This window comes from Ricinus communis, chromosome 9, assembly GCF_019578655.1.
Source record: "Ricinus communis isolate WT05 ecotype wild-type chromosome 9, ASM1957865v1, whole genome shotgun sequence".
NCBI classification, from domain to species: Eukaryota; Viridiplantae; Streptophyta; class Magnoliopsida; order Malpighiales; family Euphorbiaceae; genus Ricinus; species Ricinus communis.
In genome coordinates, this window is record NC_063264.1 from 4287865 (window position 1) to 4310038 (window position 22174).

Consider the following 22174-nt stretch of genomic DNA (forward strand, 5'->3'; position numbering starts at 1 on the left):
TTGTCTGTTAGGTAATATTGGGAATCCTAAAATCTTGCCAAATCTCCAGCTGCCAACTTGGTTTAGACAGTTTCGTTATGTTCAATAGTTTTGTGTCGCTATTCTCAGGTCTGAAATTTCCTAGAAAGTTTCAACTTTATTTTGAAGATTTATTAGAATTTTTAAATAGCAAGAAGATAGTAGGGTTGAATTGTGAGTCGATTGGCTTAATGACCTCATCAGGCTATGGCTGACTTGACTGTAAATTCCATATATCAAGAGAAGTTTCGAAGTTTGTAGTTTAAGTTCAGGATTTCTCTCCGACTGTATTGCTTATAATATATGCATGGCACACACACCAGAATCACAAACAACATTTCATATGCAACAACAGGATTGATTCAGACAAAAGAAGCTTATTTACTGTACATGAGCCCTAGTGGAAACATATGCATAAAGAGCATCCATATGTAACATGATTACAAGCATAACACCTAGGCTAAATGTCTTAAGCCTGCTTTATACACCATGAACCATATGGAGGGAGATATTATCTGCAAGATGCAGGCGTATCTAAGACAGGAACACAGGTCAACTCTGTTAAATAACAGTACTATGAAAACTACAGAATTTGTGCCTCAGAATAGCTTTCCTTCTCAATCAAAAATTCAGAAGGCTGCCCGCTTATGATCAATGTAGACATTACGTTCCTGTAGCAACTGCAAATTTATCAAAAGAAAATCTCAGAAATATTTTAGAAGCCAAAAGAATGGCGTAAACAAAAAAGCAATCCCCAGGGACAAATTTTCTTTCCAAAAGACAGCCTCATATAATCTGAAATTAAATATCTAGGGGTCCAATACCAATGATTCTCTGTTTTTTATTCTAAAAAATAGGCTACAAGACTGAAAATGGATAATCTGTTTTCTTAGTTCATCAAATTGAAAATGACTCCGAAGTGCATTTGGCAGAACATTCAACTTAGGTCTTAACTGTAAAAATGCCAGGCACAGCTAGGAAAACGTCAGAGAGAGTAGAAGTGAAGAAAATGGAAGAAGAGAAAATGAAGCACCATTTCTGTACAGGTACATAATCGAGTTAATAAGACCCACTCCTGATTAATTTGGTTTAAGTGATTTTCTCAACAAGACCAACTCCTGATTGACTACCTCTCTAGATTCTTTCATAAAGTTCAAGTGAAGTATCAGTTGTGGAAACACAAATTCATGATCCTCAGATAGAGACAATTATGTTAACAGAAGATAACAGCTTTCTTTTATCCATTTCAATAAATTATGACTGCCGCACTGCATATCATATTCCTTTTGATGGGTGACCTGGATAAAATGAACCTGGTTCATAAACAATTTTCTGGTTAAGAGGAGAACAAATAAAGTCCAATAAGCCAAAAGAAGAAAAGATAACTCCATCAAACTACCTTGTGGTTTAATGTATTTTCACTTTGGTACATAATTTGCTTTTTGTTACTTTGATACCATGTAAATGTGACTGTTAGCAAATAACGGTCAAATTGCACAACACCGTTAGTAGGTGTTGATGTGGCAATTAAAAAAATAGCAGCTATTGTGTGCCACGTCATAATCTCTTAACGGTATTGTACAATTTGGCCGTGGCTAATGGTCATATTCACAGGGTACCCCAAAGTGACAAAAAAGCAAACCACAATACTCTAAAGTGAAAATACATTAAACCACACGGTGGTTTAGTGAAGTTTTCCCAAAAAAAGAAAAACATAGCAGGTATGGACTCTAAATATTGTAGCTGATATGCATGTTAAAGAATTAAGAGTAGAATTACAATCATCTAGAATAAAAAAGGGAATTGCTTACCATCTTTGCTTGAACCATGTTCCATGTCAATTTGTACTTGCCATGACTGCTTGAGGTCAGATGATTCACCTTCATGCAAAGATTTGCTTTCTGAGGAGCAATATTGGGGAACAGAAAATGAAATTTTGCTGGTGGCCTGCTTTTTCAATGCTGATGATTCAGCTGTAGAACACAAGTCATCATCTATTCTATAGGTTCCTTCTACATTGTGATTATGCAGTTTATCTAGTTGTGGTCTTTCCTCTTCCATGTATTTTGATCTCTTCCTATGAACTGGAGTACTCTTGGGATTTTGTGTTGTTGGTACCTTCTGATCATTGGACGAAATAGTAGGACAAGGAGTTTTTTCCTTTAATACAACATTCGGGATGGCCAAATTTCCAGTACCATCAGTGTTATCAACAACAACCTCATTTGTTTCGCCTGAGGTTGAAGCCCTTGCAGCTGTTTCCCACATCCTGAAGATAGCTTCTGTAAGACGCTCTCTAGCTAAATCCAATTCAACTATAGGTTTTGGATAGTTTTGTCCCAGTTCCACCCCTGCAGCTCTAAGCACAGCAAGAGGAGCATCCCAAGGATGATGGATCCACTCAGTTGGCATTCTTGCTAACTCAGGTAGCCACTGCCTTACATACTCACCATCTGCATCAAATTTTGAGCCTTGAATCTGAATCAAAGGAGATTCAGAAAATAAGCACAAAAGGATGCACTTAGATTATAATCTTATTGATATATTGAAAATCCAAGTCTAATCAAATGACTAAGTTCTGCTCAATGAGAAATCCAGCCATTATAAAGGCCTATAGGCATATTGTTTTCTCTAGACAAAATCAGAAAATAGCTTTCTGAAAGCATTAAGGATACTTAGGATTATAACAAAAGGGTTCTATTTTATATTGAAAAAGAAAAAAGAAAAGGCATTCTATTGAAATATCAAAAAGCTAGTTCAATTTTTTAATTTTTACGGTCATTACCTATGAAAGGGATATCTAGTTTTATTGAATCATAACAGCACTAGGAAACATGTGTGTCTGATATGGAAAATTCCATGTCAGCCAAATGGAACAAAGAGAACATGCAATATCAAAATGCCTCACATCCTTGAAAGTTTGAGAACTCACGAACTATAGCATTCCATCAATAAACAAAAAGCTGAGTCAAATCTTGTATAAAACAACCTAAACCAAGAGGCATCTACAGAAAATTCATAACATTACTTCAACTTATCCATGGGCTTCCACACGGCATCTAAGTAAGGAGGAAAAATTCGAATGTAGCCACAACCTAGCTATCAAAGAATACTGAAACTAGAATCGGAATCGAACAAAATGTGCTAGTTAAGTTAAATTAGCATATATTGCACAGACCATGTGTAAGAGATTGTAAAGTGTAGTCCACTGCGTACTTAGAAGTTAGAACATGCAGTTGCCTCAACCATTCAAAGTTTAGCTTGGTTGAATTTTAAAAGTCAGGAAATTTAGAAGAAATGCATCAATAAACAAGGAATCCAGGCATACCTCAGGGCTATCTAAACGTTCAAGTTCATGGCCATCTGGTAAGCCGCCTGATATATACTGCCAGCCAAGGATATCACTCTCCATGTCTGCATCCAACAGTGTGTCCCAGAAATACTTCATCCCCCATCTCCATGGAAGAAGCAGAGCTTTTACAGCAAAACTTGAAACAATCACTCTTATTTTATTATGTATCCAACCAGTTGCCCAGAGCTCACGCATTCCTGCATCAACTAAGGGGTAACCAGTCCGTCCCTGTCTCCAAGCCTTAAAATGGGCCTGATTGGCATTCCAGGGAAAAAGCCTTAAGTTGCTCAGAAATGATCTCTCGTGAGTATACGGGAAGTTAAAACAAAGGTAGCGGGAATATTCCCTTAACCCAATGGATTTAAGAAACAGAGTCACACTTTCTCTCCCTACTGAGTTCTCTTCTTTCGCCCATAACAACTGTTTCATTTGCACACAATGAAAAACTTTCCTTACACTCAGTTCCCCAAAATGAAGATATGGGGACAAAAGTGAGGTGGAATTCCCTCCAACCTCTAACCTTTTCTTTGAATAGTTCACTAGATGCTGTTCAACAAATTCAGCCAGTGCCTTATCAGCATTGCTCCAACCTGGGGACCATGCTCTTCCTAATAAGGAATTGCTAGATTTTTCAGCTTCATCTTCGAGGCCCAATTCCTCAACTGAACAGCTATTAACTGTTTCTGTCAATGTGAGGGAAAAAGAATTTAAAACAACGAAGAAAAACAAATAGCTTGACCATTCATCTCCCTCCCCTTCTTTAACAAATGCACACATGCTCACCCTGGGGCAAAAGTATTGCATACTTTCATTTTTTTTTTCTGTACTTGTGCACATTTTAATTCTTATAAACTAGTTATAAAAGAAATTTTACCAAAGCAAAAAATTTAAAGTGTTATGGGATAACCAGATCAAGACACTGATTATAATGAAATTACCAGCAGCTGGCACCAATCGCCATGGAGGAAGATGCGAAACTGGTTCCATTTGCATGTGCAAGCACTTGTCCCAATATTGGTCAAACGTCATAAAAGCATGTCCACTTTCATCATATATTTCCCATGGTTCATACAATAAATCGCCATTATAGCTTTGTATGGAAATGCCAAGCTCCACCAGTTTTTCTTTGATGTTGTGATCACGAACTAGAGATACAGGATCTGAGGGGTCAACAGAAAGAAATGAAAGAAAAGAACATATTAACATAATATCCATAAAAAGAATATCATAAATAGAGAAAGTAAACAATGCTGAAAAAAACCAAATATAAAGCAATGGCATTACTCCTTTGATGCCAAAACAAGCTGATTCTCAAATATTTACATCATTTGATACAAAAATGAGCTATCCCATGGCAATATTTATTTCCAGCATCTTGGAACATAATTCAAACTTTGCAAACTGAGATTTGACAGAAGGTCCAAAAACAACATAAAAAGCTTGAAGCACTCAGGCCTCAGCACTTATTTGTGTTTGTTATCATCTCTGTTTCAGTGTCAGTGCGCATGTTAGATTTTCAATGAAAAACTTTTGGTAATGCACCTCATATATCGTGCAGATATAGTATCTTTTCCTTATAGCAACTGAGCACTATAAGAACAAAACAGAATAGGGGGGAACGTTTCCTCTGTTTTTTCACTCTGCAGATATATTTTCCTTTATTTCCTTAACCCAGCAATACATTATCAATGAATTCGTGACCCATCATATGGAAGGAGAATTCTCTAATTCTTAAGGACGTGAATCTGTGGACTTTCAGTTGTGATTACTAACAAAAGTTCAGAGTTTCTTTTTGAGCAGGCAACTTTGACAGAAGCAGTATATAATCAACATTTTTAATCCACTTAAAGAAATTGCAAAGGGTTTTATGTAGCACAATCATGACATCTGTTATCTTCCTAAGAATATCAAAGGTTTTAACTTACTAAAAGAATGAAATAAAAAGGAAGATGAAAACAGATGAAACTGAGAAAGAAATCATATATAATGCAATTTGATAGAAACCATTACTGTCCAAGGATATAAGTTACATATTCACATACTAATCAGAAATTTTTTATGATGTCTAATGAAGCAAGCTAAAGAGAATAACTACAAAACCAAAGAAATGCTTTAAATAAAGCAAAAGGGGGGCATACCGTAGAGACGGTTGAATACCACTTTTGTTGCTCCAATGACATTGACGCAATCCAAAAGAGCAGCAAGGGTACTATGGGTTTTGATCAGTAAAAGTTCTGCCCCCAGGGATTTCAGTGAATGTCCCAAGTGGGCAAGAGACTGCTTCAGCCACCACCTTGATACTCGACCTGGGTAGAATTGTCCTTCTTCTTGAGGGCACCAAATAAAGACCGGAAGGATACAACCATCTCTTGCTGCTGCAGCTAAAGCAGGATTGTCCTCAATTCTGAGATCCCTCCTAAACCAAACAATGGTCTTATTGCTGCTCATATTGGAATGACTAAGATCTTTAAGAATCAAACTGAAGTTCAAATCTTATGATGCTTGCTATTGTTACTTCACATATTAGCTTCAATTTGAACCTAAAACATCTAAGAAGTTTCTGGATCATCACAGATAAGTACTAAACCAAACACATCCATGCTGTCCAGTTTCATGAGCCAACTTTATAACAAGACCTGTAAATATCTAAGAGTAGGAACAAGAGGCTCCAATCCAAGATACCAGTACAGTAAATAACCAGGTCCAGCAAATAGTACTGAAATTTGGCTGTTATCCACAAAGACCCAAACAACCCAGCCTACTACTAAGCTTTTCTTCAACTGCTATTTTACTCCTTTGTGTCAAAGAATGCCCAACTTAAATCTATCCTATATAATACCAACCGAGCTTACATAAGTCTCACAATTGACACCTCTAGAACCCCAAATGAGTAATATGAAAAACTGTTAAAAAGTATCTCCTTTAATTGGACTAAAGTTTGATAAACTAACTTTTAGCTCTATACACTAACCAAGAAAACAAATATGCATCATGAGAATAAAGAATACAGATCTGATACATGCACAAAATGATTCCTTAATAATCTTACATTAAAGAATAATATCCATCCACAACAAGAACCCATTAAAAATAAAAGTATAAAAAGGAAAAGGCAAACAGAACTAATCACACCAACCAGAAACAATCAATCAAGAAAAGAACAGTTCATTTTGGGAGAAAAGATCAATAATTTTACACACCCAGTACAACAAAGTGCATACATATTGGTTGAAAAATGATCCATTTTTGTGTGTTTAGAGTTGTCTTTATGTGAATGAGTGCATACTGCATGTGAAGATCATGTGGGTTATGGTGGATATTGATGATGGTGGTTGTGGGCCTTATCTTGTTGCCTATGTGCTTCTAGTCCACTGTAAGAAAAGATAATAATAATAATTGGTAAGGGTCTCACTCAAGTAAGGTCTTGTTGCGTATTGTCTATGCTTCAAAAATTAGCTTTTTCTAGTCTGGACTGAAAATTGAGCATATGCTGTCTGTTGAACTGGCGCCAATCTTGGCCATCTTGCTAATTTTATTTTATTTTTATCACGTTTGGAGTTTGGATTAGCTGATAAAATAGTAATAATTAGTAGTATTAACTCTTTAATCCTATGATCAATGTAGAGATCAGGTGTCAAAATAGACTATGGGAATTGTTGTAGGCTGGCTGTTACAGAATTCTTTTTAATTGATTTTTATTCTTTTATGAATTATTATTATTTTTGTCAAATATGATTCCGAAAGAAGCATCAGTTTACAGCTTATTTCAAAAGAGTTTTCAAAATTGGGCAAAAAAAAGAAAGAAAGAAAGCTGGTTTGGAAAATAAAACCCCAAACACGTAAATAATGTTATATTAAAAACTATAATCCACTCCTCTGCATAAGTCCGAATGTCTTGTAAATTACCACTAAAGCCAACTCTAATTACATGATTAATCACTAATCAGACATTAATCTTCAGCCAATACACGAGTTCGTAGGTTTTCAAATTAAATGCCACCATGAGAAGTCAGTATTTGTGAAACCAGAATACAACATCCAGTTATAGTTTAAAAAGACCCAAAGATCGAAAATCCAAATTAAAAGAACCCAGTGTCTCCAAGTTTAAGCTTCAAGCTGGAATTTAATGGAGTTTTAAGTACCTTTTATAGCCAATTAATCAATCAAGTACACCTTTGAAATTTATTTACCAAGAACACTACCACCAAATTTTCGGATAGGCCCTCATGCATTTGTTTTTTCTATGAGCTTTTTGTGATTTACTGGATGAACTGTAAAATGAGATTGTTTTCTCCTTTTGTAAACTCTGTTGAGATTCACCGCGTGACAAAAAAAGATTTGAACATACATTCAAGTGTGTTAGGCATCTAGCCAAAACATGACTCATCACTAACATGCACGAAACACCAAAGACTTTTGCTGCTAAGAATCTTTATTACCCTGAATCCTGGATAATGGGTCGGCCGAATCACCAATGTTACCTGACTGTTGCAAATTCCAAAGGGAAGAAGATCCTGTTTGCTTTCTCAACAATGTTGCAAAATAATTCGGTGTTCAATGATCTAGGATCAAAAGCAAGCGACAAATAACTAAAATACCCATCTCATTGGTAGCCATTGGTATGCAAAACCGTATACAATATCACCTGAGAAGCATCATGGAAATAGGGAGCTCAATCCATACCAAGGTATGTTTGCCCTGAACTCCCGATCAGCCTTCACAGGTGTTGATTATTTATTACAATTAAGCTATATGTACTTTGTGCTTGTGACATGAAACTGATTTAAAGAAACAAAAAGTATGTCTCTCCCGGTTTCCTAGACATTTGGAACATATTCAATTGTATAAGGGCGTTCACCGTGCACGGTCTCTGAGCACCTCAAGATCCATCTCAGTTGGGTCAGTTGCCTGGATTTCATAATGGACGCCTTCCAGTGCTCTTCTGATCCTGGCCTTGGAAGTTGCATATAGCATCTTTGCACGAACGTGAGACCCAGAAGGAGACCTAAAAGAAGCGTGGGAATTTAAGATATACTAAATTAATTTTTGTTGATACAGCAGGAACAGAGAAACATCAGAAGATGTCACATTGTATTTTTTGTTTACCATTGGACAATGATAAGCCACACATCATTACCCAGAAAACAAAAGCCTTTCCGTCCATCACTTTGAACCAATATTGCAATAGCTCGCATGAAATAAATCCCTTCTCAAATCAACTTTGAACCAATAGGTCAACTTGGAGCAAATAGCTAATTTATTTAGATTTTAATTTTTTAGTCTATTTTATTCATCAACTTAGAAAAATAAGTCAATTCACTCCAAACTTTTACAAATTTAGCAGCAAGAGTTTCACGCATCATTCAAAGAAACAATTCCCACAGGCATTCTTTTGCTGAACCCCAGAGGATCACTCGTGGATACTTTAGTTGTAACAAGACCTTATGATACTATGGCTCAGAGCCAAATTACTTTTTGACAAAATATCTAAACGATGGCAAAAGTGATAAGCCCCAAAATTGGTACCCCCACCCAAACTACTAGTGGACCAGAAGACTTAATGGCACAGCCCTAAAAAAGAGAAACAAACAGAGCTAAGTCCAAACCTTGAAACATCACTAAAAGAAAGGGGAAAAGAAACCACTTACTGGTTCTGAAGATATAACCAGTAATTTTTTTTTTCCTGAGCAATGATACAACCAGTATAGTTACAGGAGCCAATATAACAAACAACGTGGCAGATTCAGATAGTCCCTAAATAATCTTGAATAATGGTATCTAGAATTGTGGCAATAAAAAATCATATGATTATAAGCATTTATCAGCTACTGAACAATTTGTAGCAAGAATTTCGCAAACATAGTGCAGAAAGGTGCACTCAGATGTCATGAAGTTATAGTTGTTGCAAATCTAAATGAGAAAAAACCTGCTGCACATAAACAATATAAGAAAAATGAATCAAGAATGAGAATCACACGCATACAAGAAAAGATGGAAATAAGGAACAAGAACAAGAAACATGTACTAACTTTCTTGGGAAAATCATGTCAGAAATCGGAATTCAAAAAAATGATGCTATGAAGAAAGAAAGAAACTAACCAAGCAATAAAGAAGATCTTGCTCTTTTGGCAATTGTCAGATGTGACAAAATCAAAATCATAGACAGCATAACGACAATCATTCTCAGGCAAAGAAGCACTAAAATCACCATAACTCTCAGCTGTTCCTCCAGTCTTCTCCACCACTACCTCATTTCTCTTGTCATCAATCTTAAATATCACATATCTGTGTACCTTCTTTCTCTGTAGTTCAACAAATGTGCTTTTGCTATGATCACCGACACTCAACCCACATGCCTGCTTCAACAAAATTCATTCAATTCTCACTGTAATCATAAACCTATAATTGCAACTAAACTTAACGCATTTCTTAAAATTTATGTGCATTTAAATCATTAAAATTCTTAATATTAAAATCCTAAACCAAAACATCAATTTTGTTAACTAACCAATTCAGCAACAAAATCAAACATATAAAGTTATAAAAAAAGAGAATCGAAATCTCTCTAGAAACACTAAAAACAAAAAGAAGTTTAATATTCTCAATTAAAATAACCGTCATGACTGTGCTTTTAGTAAAAACTTTTTAGGTAATTAAGTATAGAACCGACTGAGCATCAAACCGCACGAACACTCAAAATATTATTATTTATCAGAACGAATAGAAAAGGCAACAGATAAAGATCTTTAAAGCAATTATAGAATAACAAAAACTAAAAGAAGAAAAAGAAACATAAAAGAAATTAAAGCTTACCCTTCTAAACGCCATAGCTGCTAAGGAAGAGGAGAAAAAACAGTATAAAGAGATAATTGCAAGGGAAACTTAATTAAAAGTTAAATAATAATTATAATAGTAGTAGTAAACAACATAGAAGGATTAAATCATTAGACTTGTTTCTTTGATTTGCTTTTACGCGAGGAGAAGGAAACGAGGCGCGTCGTATGTTGCCGTATCTCTGCTCTCTTACAGTGAAAGAGACTGCCAGTATTATCCCGTGGGTCACAGCGTACATAGCGTTTTTGTGGCCCTCCTTTCAGATTCACATGTAGCGGATCATAGCGAGATTTACTGCCGTTGATTTCCCAAAGGAGTGTTAGCCATTCCACGTGTTGAGGTGGGATTTAGTTTGTACTCTGGCGCATGTCGATTAAATATCGGCTGATGTACATGAATGAAAGTTAGAACAAATAGTCGTGTGACCGCGAGTTCTCACTGTCATTACTTTGAATATTAATAACAATTTAACATGAATTAAATATAAAGATGCTTCTACTGCTATTTTATTTAATTTAAAATAAAATATTTAGCTCTATTTTAGAGACTAGTAGTTATAGATATATTCCATCTTTTTATTAATACTTACATTTCGAGGTGACCGATAATTGGTTGAATCATTTCACAATTTTATAAATTACAATAAGTCTTTTTAAAATAATAATTGTACATAAGTTAATAATTTATATATATATATATATATATATATATATATATATATAGGTCAAATTTTTATATAATACTATATTTGACAATATTTTATGAAGCCATGATATATAGGATTTTAATAAAATACATGTTACTTTAATATTTTTATATAATAATTTATTAGAATATTAAATACTAATTAAATAAAATAATATTATTAGATATCTATTAAAATAAAATGATAAATATAATAAAATTTATTGATTATATATTATCACTAATTTATTATATATTATTATATTTTTTATTATTTTGTATAATCATTATATTTTAGAGTTATTAAAGTAAAATAATAATATTAAGTATCTACTAAAATAAAAAAATAACTAATACAATTATTTTTTATAATAAAATATATCTATAATCAGAATAAAATATTTTAAATTATAAATCTTGATCAAAAGATTACCAATAATTATACACATGCAAATTGCTAATCTTTTTATATATTTTTATAAATTAGAGTATTTTTTTATTCCTTACAAAATAAATTATATTATTATGAAAATATGATTATTTTTGTGCAAGTTCATAATTAAAAGAAAATATAAAAAGTAACACCATTTTTAGTAATTACAAAGATAATTTTATAAAAATGACATTTTTTATTAATTTTGTAATATAAAATATATTTTTGGTAATGCTTATCATTTATCAAAGAAATTATAATATTAGAAAAATATAATTATTGTTGTTTAAGATTTCAATTTATGAAAAAACAAATAAGTTGGAATATTATACTACTTTTCACAATGGTAGAAATAATTGTTATCTTTTCTTTAATTTAAAATATAATTTTTGTAAATTTTAAAGATATATACATTTTTAATATTACCTTTAACTATTTTGGCATCTCTGAATTTTAGTTGGAAACATCTATTACAGACTTTTAAAAAAATTAAAATGTTCTTATATTTAAATAAACTTAATTACTTGGCAATTGTGTTTTGAAACAAAATATAGTTACTTTGCTGAGAATTCACTAAACCTGATTAATATGTCTACCTTTCTATTTTATACAACCGACTTTTTTTTTTTTTTTTTCTCTTTGGAAAAACAGTCAGGCAAAGGCCGAAGCACAGGAGCTACATCCTTAAGAAAGTAACAGCCATGGTGTCTCCTAACAGAAGAGCAGAAAGACTAGCAGGAGGACGTTTGTGCCCAAAGAATCCATACTCCCTTGTCTTGCTAACTGATTAGCTTCACGCAATAAGATATGCTTCAACTTACTTGATACCCCAATCCTTTGCCAGCATTGACTAATAGCAGACAAGAGACTACAACCAGCCCAATGATGATCAGCTGAGTTAGAGAGAAGGGCCAAAGCATTGGACAAAACAGACTCCACCAGATTAATCCTTCGGTAACCCAAGAAAAGGACCAAGCCAGAGAAAGACCTGAATAGATGGCCCACAGTTCAGTTTCAACCACCAACAAACTGGGTGAATCCGGTATAAAAGACAGAATACAATAAAGAGTTTATTTAATGGTTCGCATTCTCTAAATTAAATCTAAGGATGGCGTATTTATGCGCCAGTTGGACCCTTACTGAGCCAAGTTGGCTTTATATGCTTAATTTATTACAGTCATGAATTCTTTTAGTATTATTTTATACCAATATTCAATAGGTGTTAACTATACTATTAACAACTCCTATCACTCGCACTTATTTTTACATGTCATCAACGTAAAAATGAATTCCTTTAACCAAGGAAAATGGTTGTCTTTGAAAATTTTGTCTTCCAGCTTTTCAGTTTCTGAAAACAAAATATCTAGCTTCCCTCTTGCTGTGACAGTAAATTTGCTTTTTCTTTTTCTGACTACAAAAGTTTTCTTCTTTGGATATCATGCGAGAACTAAATGATCTCATCAAACTATGAATCTGATTGATATGGAGAATTAAGCAAGTTTCATAAAAATTTAATTCATCCTTCCACATCTTATCAGCTACAATTCAAGAAATCAAATCAACTGAATCTTTTCTTTTATTCAATGACTAAAAGTTGCATATAAATCTAAAAACTTGAACAAAAAGAAGAACTCCAGAGAAGTTCTAGACACTATTATGTCTACCTCTCATGTCCATCTCTCCTGCTAACCAATCTTCTTCTCCTACTTAAGTTGTTCCTCTGTCTAATATTATTGATCCGTCTCTGCCGCATCCTCTCACTGAGATTGCCTCCATAACTGTTGTTCTGTCTAGAGTTGGGATTGTTACTGTTACTAAAATTATTGCCTCCGTATCTGTTCTGATTCCTCGTCATCCTCTCCACAAGAGTAGCCCTGAAACCATTGTTCTGTCTAGAATTGAGATTGTGACTACTAGTATTACTTTGTCCGGAGTTGTTCCGATTCATGTACATCCTCTCCATAAGATTGGTCCTAAATCTATTGTTCTGTCTAGAGTTCAGATTGTTACTAGCACTGTTTTGTCCGTAGTTGTTCTGATTCCTGCGCATCCTCTCCCCAGGATTGCCACTAAAATTGTTCTGTCTGGAGTTAAAAATGATACTAGTATTGTTGCGTCTGTAGTTGTTCCGATTCCTTGGCATCATCTCTAGATTGCTGAAGTCGCCATCATCATCCTGTCCAATGGCATTGATAAGCTCCGCACCCATCATCCCAAATTGTAGCAGGTGAATGATTGACTCAAAAATTAGCAATTCATGAGCATCTGCTGAAAACGGTCCTTCGAGTTCTACGTCCACATCCCCCTCTTCTCCTCCTCCACCATTCATCAAGGTGATCAACCCTCGCAAGTCGGAAAGATGCACTCCACGTTCCAGCCTTGCCCAATTGTGCTGCCTTTCTGGATGCACCTCTAATGGTCGGACTGTAGGGTGATCAGATCTTGCATGCTTCCTGAGTTCTAAATAATTCCCAGCAAAATCACAATTTTCATAAGAACAACTCCTCGTTTTGGAATTCATGAACTTTCGAGCAGGATCTACTACAAACCACCCATAGATTTCTCCGCGACACAGAGGGCAAGCAAGCTTATGCTGTGACTCACTCCCATTAACATCAGTTTGTGCACTTAAACATGAGTTTGCTCTTCCACTAGGAATTTCTTGTATTGTTATTGTTGATGGAGATGACACAGATGATTTGCAGAACTGGTCAAGGCAATTTGAATGGCGGTAGCTCGTGTTGCAAATGAATGGGCGACAACCTTTGTCAAAAGAAGAACATCGTAAAAGAACAGCATTATGAGGGTGCTCCATGCATATTGGGCACCTGACTTCCTCCCATTGCTTGACATCCTCAGCTGATCCTGATGGGAGTTCAGGTTTGCATTGCTCAGTATTATCAAAACTTAAAGTTTTGGGCTTTTGCATTTTCAGAAGTTATAAATCAAATGGATATGAGGACCTACACAACCAACCATATGAAAATAAGGTAATAGCTAATAAGTAACATCATAAAAAAATGCACATTATAAAAAAAACAACTATAGCAAAAACACGATTAACTTAACAAGTAAAATCAGAGTCATGGCTTCAAAAACCTCAAGACAGGTAATCATATATTTCTCAATTATAGGTCTATTATTCACCTATAAGTTCATCTAATCCAATCACAAAAGCACAAAAACCAATCAAGACCCGGATAAATGCTCCTTTCTATTCGTAATTTGCCACTGTCAGGTTAGATAAAGCAAAACTGCAACAGAGTTACTTTATCTGAAAATGAAAATATAAATATATGTAAATATACTTTTCTAGTTGCCTCTCACATGAAGAAAAGTTAATATAATTAGCAAGCACATTTCCTATTTGAGCTTTACATCAAAATCAAAATTCTGTTAAATTTTTAAAAGAATTGATCATGTAAACTAAGTAACACAACCATTCATCCAAGTAAACATTAGCAAAGACCCAGGTCAAGTCAAAACCTATATGAAGTAAAGATCATACAAAGTAAACATCCTAAGAGTCTACACAAAAGTGATAAGAACCCAATAATATTTGCAAATTTAAAATTACATACACAGGATTAGTTCCAGAAACAACCCAATTTAAAAAAATAGAAAAGAAACCAGAACTTTTTATTTTTCTTTTTCATTAAAACCAGGACATGTTAAGAATAGCAATCGAATTGATGAAACCCAGATTAAAATAAGCAACGATGATGATGATAATGGAGAGAGGGAGCGAAATTGGAAGAGGGTGTGTAAAGAGCTTACCGGAGAATTCTAGAGAATATGTAGTTAGGACTTCAAAGAGAAACTTGAGCTTGTAAATAAAATAAAAAGAAAAATGCAGAAAGCAGAAAGCGCGACGAGAGGCGTGTATTTATAGGAGATGGAACTATTTCGTTCCGGACAAACGGTCAACTTTAACCATGAATTTATATCAAAGATCAAATAAGCCCAATTTAGAAAATAATTTCCTGAACTTATATTTAAAGATAAACTATCTCTAATTTATATTTTTTTATTAAATAGTCTCTAAATTTATATTCTATGATTAAATATATTTAATTTATTTTTTAAAAAAATAAAATAATATTAAACTTTTAGATTTTAATTAAATTATAAAAATAAAAAATAATATTTATTTCATTAATTTACTTATGTGATATATAATGTTATATTATACAAAATCGTACTTGAAAAAATTTAAAATTTAAATTTAATAGACCTAAAAATAATAAATTGTGGATAATTGATTTATTTAATTTTTAAAAAGTTAAGATTTGACTTATTTAAAATTTATCATTTTTAAATCAATTATATTCTAAATTTCAAAATTACTTAAATACATTTTTGTATAGACATCACTGGATATTGTATCAGTAAATTAATAAAATAAATATTATTTTTAATTATTTTTAATTTTTATAATTTAATTAAAACCTAAATCTTAAAATCTTTAAAAAAAATAGATTAAATGCATTTAATTTTCAGACACAAGTTTAGGAAGTATTTACTCAAAAAATTTAGATTGAATGCATTTAATTTTCAGACACAAGTTTAGGAAGTATTTACTCAAAAAATTTAGATTGAATGTAACTTAAATTCAAGGGACTATTTTTAGTAAAAGTTTAGAATGTATTCAATCCTTAAACATAAATTCAATGAGCAAATTGACCCTTTGTCCGTTTGGTTTTATTTTCTTAACAAATTATCAATTTCCCTCCTCAAATTGTGTCAAGGCAATAAATAGTCCGGATATTAACTTTTTCAATAAATTGGCCTAAAACTTGATATCTTATGGTCATGTGAGCCTAATTATTAACTTGATTAAGCATCTTGAGTTACGGACACTTGAAACATAGAGTGATTTAATATTTTAATAAATAAAAGATAAAAGAAATTTAAATAGTTTTCTTTCAAAAGTATTTAGATATGCAAGAGAATGAATTACAACCATCCATCAATCCTCATTCATAATTCACCATCATTATAACCACTAAAAGTGAGAATAATCTGGTTAACCAAATCTCTCTCTCTCTCTCTCTCTCTATATATATATATATATATATATATATATATATAATTTTCTTTCTTAATAATTTTCTTATAAATTTTTTTGTATTATGATAAATTACTCTATTACTCATCTAAATAAAAAAAGTCACATAAATCTTTATTAACTATCATTTAATAACCATTTTCTTAATGGTCTATTTTAATTTATTTTATTATTGAAACTTCATATAATGATAAAACTATATTTATATTATCAATTATACAACTCTTCATTTGAAATATTTTCTCTTATAGAAATAAAAATTATTTTTTATATACATTTTTGTTAATATTCAAAAAATCTCTTCAAATAATTTTCCTATAAATTTTCTTATACTTTGATTCTATTATTATAAATATTTAAATAAATAAATTAGATAGTTTTTCACTAATAATTAATAACTATCATTTTTTTGTCTATTTAAATTTATTTTATTACTAAATATTATAATAATAATAATTAAATACTTATATTGTTAACTATATATAGCTTCTTATTTGAAGTTTTTTCTTTTCTATAAGATGAATGAATTTTTTTCTTTATTCTTCCCAATACTTTTAATAACTTTTATATATAGAGACACATATTCATATTCATTTTAAATTTTTACTTTTATTCATGTTGAAACGATATATTTCTTATATTTTTTATTAAGTCAAATTAAATAGTGTAATCACTATTATTACTATTAATGAAATTAAATTACTTTACATATTACTATTTATGCTAATACTTAGTCGATATGTACATGAATTTTTAACTGCTTATTGTTTTAAGTATTTAAACAATATTAATTAATTAAAATTATTTTATTTAATAGATTTTTATTTATTATATTTAAATTAATAAAATTAATAACTAACAATAAGAATTTAAATATCTCTATGTATAGTATATTATTTTCATTTGATGTCTTGAAATCATACTATTTATTTTGTGATTTTTAACTCGCTTTTCTCTCTCTCTTTAATAATTTTTTTATAATTTTTTTATATTTTAGCTCATTAATATATTACTAAAATATATGAAAGCAAAGTTTTCAATTTGCTTTTTTCTCTCTTTTTGATAATTTTTCTATAAATTTTTTTATATTTTGATGAATTAATCTATTACTAAGAATATCTAAATAAAAATATTACATAAATTTTCATTAACTATCATTCAATAAGCATCATCTTTATAGTCTATTTTAATTTATTTTATTATTAAATATTTTAAAAATGAGAAAGAAATATTTAATTTGTTGATTATATAACTCTTTATTTAGAATATTTTATCTTCTAAAAAGATAAATAATTTTTTTATATGAATTTTTGTTAATACTCATAAATTATTATTTTTTTATTATTGTTTTCAACTTAATTTTTTTTTATGTTTTGATGAATTTAGCTTAATACTCTATAAATATCTAAATAGATAAATTAAATAATTTTTCATTGATCATCAATTAATAACTATCATTTTTCTGATTTTTTTTTAAAATTTATTTTATTACTAAATTCTCTAATAATAATAATAATAAATATAATAATAATAATAAAGCTACTTACATTGTTAACTATATATAACTTTTTATTTAAATTTTTTCTTTTTTATAAAATAAATAAAAATAGAATGATTATATACAAATAGAATCAGCTTTTGAACGAAATAGATTCAATTTTAAACCTTAGGCATAAAGTATCTTAGCTCAATTTATCGAACCCTCAATGAACCCATTTAAAAAAAAAATAGATTGGATTAATACCACTAAATATCCAAATTATGTGGTATAAACACAAAAAATCTACATCGAATAGCTCACATGTATACATGATTACCTATGCTCATTTGTTCATTTTTTAGTGACATATTTGCTTTGCATTCACCTTGTTAATTCCACATTTATATACATCACATTTTTATGTTTATCAAACGTTCATACATTAAAAAATATTATTGACATCATCATATTAAATTTATTTATAAAATTTTAAAATAAGTCCAAAAAATCTAAATATAGAGATAGAATTTAATTTTTATGATTTCATTTTTAGCGATAAATATGCTCAATTTTTTTTTTCAAAAATAACTTACTTTTAGTCTTACTCAACATAGTCATATTTATGTCATACAAAATTAAAAAATAATTGTTCTAAAAACTTTATATTTTAATCTTAGCCTCAAGAGTCTAAAACAGAACAAAATCAAAATAATATATATTCTATTATTTCTAGAAAACTTACATAAAAAAGTCTTTTTATTTTATCTCAATAAGGTTTGGATATTTAATCTGCTCGTAAATATTTAAAAAAAAAAAAAATCTAACCCGTGCCGTGCATGCCATGCCCACCTTATCCCTTTATCTTTTTCTTTTCTTTTATCTCTTTCATGCTCTAGCCAAACGGAGCCTTAAGCAGGGTGGCTAGTGCGCGCCATAGATAACTGAATTTTCAATTTCCCCAATCTTAAAAAACGGTTGGAGAATAGCGCAGCCCTTTTTCTTAGGGATTTCAAATTCCGCGCCAACATGGAATCAGAAGGTAACCGTTTCTCTACTGGAAAAAAATAATAAAAAAAAAAAACCTAATTCACCCCTCGTTTCTCAGCTCCGGAGAAAATTTCAATTTCATCATTTACTATAAAAATCGGCTCATTGAATTCACTGATATATATGTTGCCTGAAAAATCATGTCTTTATCAGGGCAAAAAAGCGGCTCTAATCCAGCGGCTATGCTCGCTTCTTTAATGGGCAAGCGAGAGAAGCTTTGGGAAGAGCTCCGTAACATTGAGAAACAGGTAATCTGATATTGTTTCTTTAATTAAAGTTGAGAATTTTAGCTATTTTATTTTATTGTTGAACTTGAGATTGTGTGTTTCTTATTATCATTATTATTATTATTATTATTATTATTATAGGTGTTCGAGTTGGAGACAAGTTATTTACAAGAATCAGGTCATTTTGGACATGTGCTCAAGGGTTTTGAAGGATTTCTTTCTTCATCGAAAAGCACCACCAAGTAATTTCCTATTTAAAATTTATTATTGTTTTTGCATTGCAATTCTTACTTGACATGTGCATTTAAGTGATGTAGAAGCTGAGTTATCAGAATCTGATTGTCCTGAAAATCTTTGCTTTATAATACAATAATTTGTGCTTGCAAGCATCGTAAAAATTAGGATAATTGCTTTATTTCTACATATGCATTTCATGAAATTCTATTCGTTTTCTAAGACAGCAATTAGCTTTTTCTCATATACATACATTTGAGTTTCTATTGTCACTGCTTTCCCTGTATTTCTGTAACCAAAACTCTCTTGGAATTCATCGTTACAGTTTAAAAAGGTCCAGGAAGTTCCAGCCAGAAGATAGGCTTTTCTCGTTGTCGTCAGTTACCTCACCAACGGTATGTATTACGTTTCTGCCTTCATCAGCAGCATCTTCTTCCACTTTTTCCCACTCTGTTCTTAGTGATTGACCACTCAGTGGCACTATTTGATTAACTGAAAGGCTGCGTGATCTAAATAATTCATCAATTTTTAGTGATTGGCGCTTGATCGATTTTAAGGAGCAGTACTTTTAGTTGAATTGAGATGATATAAATTGTGCCGCTAAACAAATCAAAGGTCTTCAGTCTGATTAGTAGCTCAGGAGACTTATCAAGGATATGGATTAAACCTGCAGAATTTTAACATTGAAATAGCTAGTATCTTTCTGGGATTCAGTGTTTAAGCTATTCGTTCCTTGGCAATGTTCAATGGAGCTTGCCAACCGCTGACCTCAGCACTGGCTGAGACGATGGGCCCAAAGTTAAAGCAAAATTGCCAATCGATGTCGAGTATATTAGCACTAGAATGCACCAAAGCTTTTATTTTATGTGAATTGATTCTGTCCAATTATGATAATCGCTGTTTATAATTGCAGAAATAGCATATAATTTCGGGGCTAAAAACTAGTAGACAGCTCGTGTCAGCAGCGACTGTGGTTATTTCTTGTTATGTTTGTGGCGTGAAATGCTTCTCGTCGATTATGCTTAATATGATTAGATTAGAAGAAGAAAAGATAGTTCTCCATTGAAGCGCTGATATCAGTCGTTTGTGGCTTTTTTTTTTTCCTTTTCCTGCCATGTCATTTTGTTTATGCTGTTTTATTATCTTCTACCACTAGTAAATCTAAATCTAAATGGCCATGATAATGCTGACTGTGATATGCACAAGTTGTTGAGATATCTGTTCAGATCTTCAGACTTAAGAAGACTTCTTTATTCACTCTGCTTTCTTAATCTTCAGGCGGAAGAACTTGGACTTGTACGTGACGGTAAGCCTGGTTTATTATTTTCCTCGTATTCACATGGAAGGAAATAGGACAAGGCATTTTTCTATTTCATCTTGCTTGTTGCAGATGGAAGATCTGATTTAGGTCCTGGAAGGTCTAAGGCTGGAAATGCACCTGCTAATGGGCAGTAAGTACCAAGTCCTCTCTATATATATTGAGGTCTAAAAGTTGCTCTTGTATTAATGCGTCATGCAAAACCATATGTAGAGGGAAACCAAAGAAGGGAAGAACATCAACAGGAGCAAGAGACGTGAAGAAAATCAGGGCATCAAGTGAAGCAGAATTTGAAGAAGAAGATGATCTTGATATGAGATAACCACCTCATATAGACTTGTAATAACTCTGGGCTGCATGATGTAGTGGGGTTCTTGCCAATCCTTTAGGATGCCTGAATTATGTAGTGTGCCTTGCTGTACCATTAATTAAGTTATTTTATGCTCTAGTTTTGTTAGAGGTTGTAATTATAGCTCTTTTCTTTGTGTCAGCGCCCATTCCTGGTAAACCTGTAACTATACTTTGTAAGGTAATTTGTAAACATTGGCAGAAAATACTAGAACTACGAACTCAGGAATAAGCTGTTATTTGAGCTCCTGCTATATTCTTTCTGGCTTTTTCATTCAGAAAATCGTACATGGCTGGCTTGCAAGCTATAATTGGGCCTGTTTATTTTTTTAAGTTATTGGTCTAAGCAATTGGCTGATTAGGCCTGACAAAAACATGTGAGATGTTTGGTAATTTTCAAGTTGATTTAGTTAAGTTAGAGAATATCCATTACTAGAGGTTACTTTATTGCCAAATTAAATTTAAAAGAAAATACTATTAGCCTGAGGTTGGATGATCAGTGAGTTGCCAAATGAGACTCAGTAAAGAATCAGGAATGGTCAACTTTGGCCATTTTATAACTTCTCTGTACCAACTCAAAGTTCTGAAATAGTCGATACAATTGGAATGGCAAGTGTTGGTTAAATCTCCAACCGCAAAAGACAAGCTAAATATAATTGGGAATCATTCGTAAACTTAATATCCTGATCTGGCATTAGAGGTGATTAAACAGTGCATCTATGGTGAGGTTAAAGCTTTAGATAATAAATACATATGAATTATAGAAAACATGGATATCTTTTATTCGCAGCTGCAACCCCACTAGTCAATTACTGCATACGCCTCAAAAAGGAAGGAAAAAGATATAAGAGAAACTCTATTTGAATGTGATCAAAAGCTTTTTGTATCACAAATCACAAGAACTTTTCCAAAGAGTATGTGGTTAAAACAATCTGAAGATGTGATTTTGACATTTTACTGAAAAACCTTTTTAACTTTGATCTTAGTTAGTCTCTCTTGAGCTTAATAATTCAAACTCTTTGCATCAGTTCTTGTAGGGAAGTCATTGATGCGTCCCGTTTTATCTAAGATTACATCAATACGCAGGATAGTTGATAGTGATAATGTGAATTAAAAGAATGGAAAATTGAG

General features: G+C 32.0%; 4 protein-coding genes across 7 annotated transcripts; 1 reads left to right on the forward strand and 3 right to left on the reverse strand.

Annotated features, from left to right (window-relative positions):
* Positions 1-343: 343 nt before the first annotated feature.
* On the reverse strand, positions 344-6747 carry LOC8258350 (cryptochrome-1). 3 transcript variants are annotated; one of them, XM_002531483.4, is made up of 5 exons: positions 5509-6730; positions 4309-4530; positions 3347-4053; positions 1830-2496; positions 344-698 (listed from the first exon to the last, which is right to left on the reverse strand). In XM_002531483.4, the coding sequence occupies exons 1-5, from the start codon at positions 5816-5818 to the stop codon at positions 682-684; spliced, it is 1923 nt and encodes a 640-aa protein (XP_002531529.1). In that variant the 5' UTR covers positions 5819-6730; the 3' UTR covers positions 344-681. The 3 variants fall into 3 exon arrangements, with proteins under 3 accessions (XP_002531529.1, XP_015582322.1, XP_015582321.1); XM_015726836.3 differs by lacking the exon at positions 344-698 and adding an exon at positions 829-1331 and having other exon boundaries at positions 3347-4047; positions 5509-6747; XM_015726835.3 differs by lacking the exon at positions 344-698 and adding an exon at positions 829-1331 and having other exon boundaries at positions 5509-6737.
* Positions 6748-7956: 1209 nt separating this feature from the next.
* Positions 7957-10520, reverse strand: LOC8258349 (actin-depolymerizing factor). Its single transcript, XM_002531482.4, has 3 exons — positions 10184-10520; positions 9470-9726; positions 7957-8375 (listed from the first exon to the last, which is right to left on the reverse strand). The coding sequence occupies exons 1-3, from the start codon at positions 10196-10198 to the stop codon at positions 8225-8227; spliced, it is 423 nt and encodes a 140-aa protein (XP_002531528.1). The 5' UTR covers positions 10199-10520; the 3' UTR covers positions 7957-8224.
* A 2354-nt stretch (positions 10521-12874) lies between these two features.
* LOC8258348 lies at positions 12875-15233 on the reverse strand. The gene is made up of 2 exons (XM_048379611.1): positions 15099-15233; positions 12875-14284 (listed from the first exon to the last, which is right to left on the reverse strand). Exon 2 carries the CDS (start codon positions 14248-14250, stop codon positions 12982-12984), a length of 1269 nt encoding a protein of 422 aa, XP_048235568.1. The 5' UTR covers positions 14251-14284; positions 15099-15233; the 3' UTR covers positions 12875-12981.
* A 3500-nt stretch (positions 15234-18733) lies between these two features.
* LOC8258347 (chromatin modification-related protein MEAF6) lies at positions 18734-21287 on the forward strand. Of its 2 annotated transcripts, XM_015726831.3 has the most exons (7): positions 18734-18908; positions 19070-19164; positions 19285-19385; positions 19703-19772; positions 20656-20683; positions 20768-20828; positions 20909-21287. In XM_015726831.3, the coding sequence occupies exons 1-7, from the start codon at positions 18896-18898 to the stop codon at positions 21015-21017; spliced, it is 477 nt and encodes a 158-aa protein (XP_015582317.2). In that variant the 5' UTR covers positions 18734-18895; the 3' UTR covers positions 21018-21287. The 2 variants fall into 2 exon arrangements, with proteins under 2 accessions (XP_015582317.2, XP_002531526.2); XM_002531480.4 differs by lacking the exon at positions 18734-18908 and having other exon boundaries at positions 19042-19164.
* Positions 21288-22174: the final 887 nt, after the last annotated feature.